At 31.9% G+C, this 5,234-nt stretch overlaps 1 protein-coding gene across 1 annotated transcript; it reads right to left on the reverse strand.

Annotated features, from left to right (window-relative positions):
- Window positions 1-3,176, reverse strand: ifnphi1 (interferon phi 1). The gene is given in 8 exon segments (XM_051106175.1): window positions 1-648; window positions 825-917; window positions 1,225-1,374; window positions 1,574-1,645; window positions 2,557-2,592; window positions 2,595-2,634; window positions 3,101-3,118; window positions 3,120-3,176. Coding segments are annotated over 8 exon segments (546 nt in total). The 5' UTR covers window positions 3,158-3,176; the 3' UTR covers window positions 1-549.
- Window positions 3,177-5,234: the final 2,058 nt, after the last annotated feature.

Genomic DNA, 5,234 nt, shown 5'->3' on the forward strand with positions numbered 1-5,234 from the left:
AATAAATAACTATAAATAATATTAAATAAATAAATTACTGGCATATAAAAAATTGTGTACAAAGATATATAAATACTTATCAATCATGTAATATACCCAACATGGATGTGCATCACAACATGCTGGCTGACTATTTTAATACACAAGATCTGAAATGCATAGCATGCTTCTACATTTAGTTAGCAAAATATCTGAGTATAGTTTAGGCTTATTTTTACCTAAACCAAATAGAACAAATTTCACAGGTATTTATAAGAAACAATTAGCTTGTTTGTTCTGGTAACTTCAAGTTTTCATAAGAAACATATTTGGTAAACACTGTATTAAATCACTACCCATTAATCAATATCAGCTACTCTAGGTTACATTCTAGTCTACATTCATTGCAGTGGAATACAAACATGTGAATACACAAACAAATTTGTACCATTTAAGTTATTTTTTTCAGTTTTTGTTTGTAAGGCATTGTTTGCAGCAACTTTTTTTTGGTCAATGGAATGTGTCACAAGTCAGACATTTTTTTCTTCTGTCATTAGGTCTGGATGTCTGTTAAACTGATGATTTTGCGCTATTCGCGATGATGTTCATCCTCTGAAGGTGGGTTTTCACAGCTCTCCGGATCTTCTGCCATGCTTGAGCACTATATTTCTTAAAACACAAGAGGAACATCTTTAGCTGTGTATAACTGAATTAGCATTTTATATGGAAGAAAATTATTTCTTTTACTCTTTACAAAGTAACATTAACATTGCAGAGGTGCAAATGCAACATGCCTTTGTAACAAGCTGTGATATTGTGATATCATATTATGCAATCAAACTTACTTCTTTCTTTAAAATCTTCCTTAAAGTCCTGAAGTGCCTATTTATCCTTTTCTTGTAAGACTCCTTATATGGCCTCTTTTGGTATGGGTCCTCCTGATAAACATGTAAACACCATATAAACAATTAACAAATAACAAAATAGTAGTAACAAAAAGTCATTTTTACATTTCACCCAACACATTTATTGAATTGCTCTTATTAATTTAACCTATGTAAACTTCAACATTTTTATTGTTAATGTCATGTAACAGTTTTGAGGTTAAAAGACTGAGTGGAATGATTCAATCTAAATTCGTGATCTTTACATAAATTCCTTAAAATATAGGATCGTATGTAATCCATAGAATGGAATTCTGATATCAGTTTCTCCTAAGCACAAGTACTTTCAGACAAGACTTACGCATTCTTTAAGCTCAGTTGACTGCCTGTGCAGGACTTTTAGGAAATATTGCAAGGTCCTTGTGTTCCACTCCACTGAATGCTTTGTGGCATCCATGAGGCTGATGATATGATCTGAGGTCAAGATCAGAAACTTCACCTTGTCCTCCACCTGTAAGAAAACATAATGCTGTGTGTAGGTAACTGGTCCAGTATAAACACTGTTGTAATGCATGCAAGTTTTGTAAGATTTTCACGTTTATTTTGAAATCCTGATCCCATTTTCCTCACTTATTTTTGATAGCATACATTTAATTTCTGGAATGAAATGTTTGCCGTCTGTGTTCAATCAGAGAGAAAAATTTACAAACCTCAGCTTGTTCAGTCAAGTTGTACAAGGATCCTGGAAATGGCACCCTGACATTCTCAGGATATTGTCCACCCTATAAGACAGAGTACAATTTGTAGTTTCTGATATGTTCCATATGCTGCATATTTACCTGTTCATCCATCTGCAAAAAAAAACTTTCCTATTACTTTTTACATAAATGCTAAAAAACTTAACTTAATTCTAATAAAATTGATTGATAACATAGATTAATTCATTGCACTTTGTCAGTCAACCACGTTGAATGAAATACTAATAAAGAAAATTGTGACAGAAATAAATGGATAGAAGCAAAGATGTTGTGACATAATTATGGAAACATTTTTACAGTGTATTTTCACAAAGCCGAACGAATCAGAGTAAACGTGACAGCATCCCTTAATAGTTAAAACACGTTTATTCCAAATAGTGGGAATCATTCTGTAAGGCTTAATTAACAAATAGACATTTCTAAGACTAAAGCAAAAATCTATTGCATAAATATCTACTTTAGACTCGTAAGGATGTTGCAGTACACTGTAAAAAACAATTTGTTGAGTCAACTTAAAATAATTTGTTACCTGGCTGCCTTAAAATCTTTAGTTCAGTCAACTCAAAAAAAAGTTTATTCAACTTGAAATGTTAAATTATACTAAGTGACAACTTAGATATTTGATTTGAATCAACTTAAAATTTTAAGGCAGCTGGGTTACTTACCTATCTGCTAAGTTTAGCAAACACAAATATCTAAGTTGTTACTTAGTACAACTTAACATTTCAAGTTGACTAAACTTATTTTAGTTAACTGAACTTAAAATTTTAAGGCAGCAGGGTAACAAATTATTTTAAGCTGACTCAACAAATTGTATTCTTTATTTTTTACAGTGTATAGGCTACATGGCTGTGATTGTATTACGCAGCAGTCTAATATCTTCTGATGAACATTCACAAATAAATCATGAAGCTTTAAAAATGTAGGCTACTTACCATTTCCTCAAGAAGATTCAGAGATTCTTTGGCCAGCGTGCTGTATCGGTCGAGCCATTTGCAAGCGGAGCATTGACTCTGCAGAGTGAAAAATATCACAAAAATATGGGTCCACATTTGAGTTTGCTTCATCATTGTATACATTCAGTAGCTGTCTACTGTGTCGCTCGAGAGAATGTTGTACCGACATGGTGCAGTGTGATGGATTTTATTCGGGAGTATGGAAAGGGAAAACGCAGGCAGGTCGGAATTATCCGGCTTACTTTCACTTTCTAGTTGCATTCGGGCAATGCCCATAGACTAGGCTATCACACAAAATAACTCATATGGTCTGCTATAAATGATAAAAATACTTTTAAAAGTAATGCATTTTGTACTTAGAAAAGAAGTCAAAAGAATAAATAGTTATAGTTTACTCTTTATTCGTCTTTAGTTTACTAGACACCTGCGCAAAACGCACACAAACTTAATGTGTAACATACAAATTAATGCTATCAGCAACTTCGATATAAGAAAAAGCAATCCCACGGCTCAAAATAATTACCCGATTCCAAAGTATTCGAGGTCGCTGACGTTTCCAAACGAGAAGGGGTTTATACATGTGGGTTTAGCCTACAGAAGAACGCTTTCTGTTTGAGACGTAATGCCTTTCCCTTTGTTTACGCAGCGTGCTGACGCAACCTCGTACAATCGCTCTCGCTGGATTTCACCGCACTTTCTCTTTGTGTCTTGAAATGCAATTAGCCTATTAATCCTTTGTCACTACACAAGAAAAATGGGCTGTAATTGACCATCAATTTATCAAAATAATGTTTACTTCCAGCATATCTTTCTGTATTAAAAAAAAAATTGTTATTATTATTGTTGTTGTTGAAATACGCTGTAGAATTTTCTATGAAAAATAAATAGGTATATTATTAAAATGTAGGTATTTTTATATTATTTAAAAATAGCAGTGTTTTGGAACACTGGAACTTTGGAATTTCGAGCTTGTAAAAAAATGTCTTTGTTATATTTTGTAGCAATTACTATGTAAAATAATATATTCTTAAAATTAGGTTTTATAGCTGGTCAACCAGCTAATGACTTGCTTGCTAGTTTGCTAATGACCAGTCACTGATGAAATAGTATGACAATCACAAGAAAAATAAATAAATAAACAACTGATAAAACCGTTTTTAAATACACTTAAATAAATTGTTTTTTTCTTGCACTCACATAGATAAATAAAATCTAACTTAGTTCTTCAGGTTCAGTGCTTTTGTTTGTTTGTTTGTTTTGTTTTGTTTTGTTTGTTTTTAAATACATAAGCTATTCTGGTCACGGTGATTTTCTCTAATTTATTAAACTGGGTGGGAAATTGACCACTTGTTTTATTGTTAAACCAAATCTCCCTTTTTTCAGTAGTTTATCCCATCTTAAACATCTTAAACCAATCTATACGCATGCGTGATTTTAAGAGAATTTTGAAGCTCTTTTAAGATGTTTCACCTATTTGCCTGTAGATGGCAAGATTAGCAGTTTCTAAACATCATTTTTATGAAGAGCCGCATGAAATGAAGCACAAAAAGGAGTTTTAATGTTTTGAGATACAGAACAAACGTAGCCTGACAGCGAACAAAGTTCTCACAGCACACATTTTGTTTACGTATTAGGTCTGTTATTAAAAGTGAAGGAATTGTAGAAAGTTACGGGGGAAACCTTTGCGTGAGAGTGGGTTGTTCACTCATCGATACTAGTGTTTGATGTTTTTCGACCACAGCTGTCGCCTTGACCTTTTCTGTCGAATATTGTATGAGATCAGAGCCATGTAAGCAATGCAAACAATATTTGAACAACAATAATAAATTACTCCTCTTCGTCGTCTTCTTATATATACTTTTATATATACTTCTACATTTTTTTATATTTTTATTGTTTTGTGAACCGCTCAAATTATTGTTGGGAAGCAAATAAATTGCATTTTAAATACAGATAATGTGTTAAACATTTTTCCCCCTCGAAATGACTGTACATTTTCATGTTTAAATGTGTTTTTTCTCCCCGTGTAATATGTCTCTAAAGAAGTCTTTCAAAATATACAAAACTTTAAAAAATAAACTCACCCACAACTTGCATAGACATACACTACCAGTGAAAATGTTTTAAAAAGTAATATTTTATGTTTTTTTTCTTTCTCTCTCTCTTCTGCTTACCAAGCCTGCATTTATTTTATCCCAAAACAGCAAAAGCAGTAATATTGTGAAGTATTTTTACTATTAAAAATAACTGCTTTCTATTTAAATATATTTAAAAATAGAATTTACTCCTGTGATCAAAGTCAAATTTTCAGCACCATTACTCCAGTCTTCAGTGTCACATGCTTCTTCAGAAATCATTCTAATATGCTGATTTGCTGTTTATTTATTTTTATCATCAGTATTTAAAACAACCGAGTACATTTTTCAGGATTCTTTGATGAATAGAAAGATCCAAAGATCTACAGCTGTTTTCAACATAAGAATAACAAAATTTTTTTTTTTTTGTTGTTTTTTTTTGTATTAAACGACATAATGACATACCGATTTGAGACAGTGTACAGTTTTAAGCATTTATTTAAACGACAAATGCGCACATTTGTTACAAAGACATTTAGACATTCATTCTGTTACAATCAACATAAATAAAGAATTCCTTCA

This window comes from Labeo rohita, chromosome 3 (assembly GCF_022985175.1).
Source record: "Labeo rohita strain BAU-BD-2019 chromosome 3, IGBB_LRoh.1.0, whole genome shotgun sequence".
NCBI classification, from domain to species: Eukaryota; Metazoa; Chordata; class Actinopteri; order Cypriniformes; family Cyprinidae; genus Labeo; species Labeo rohita.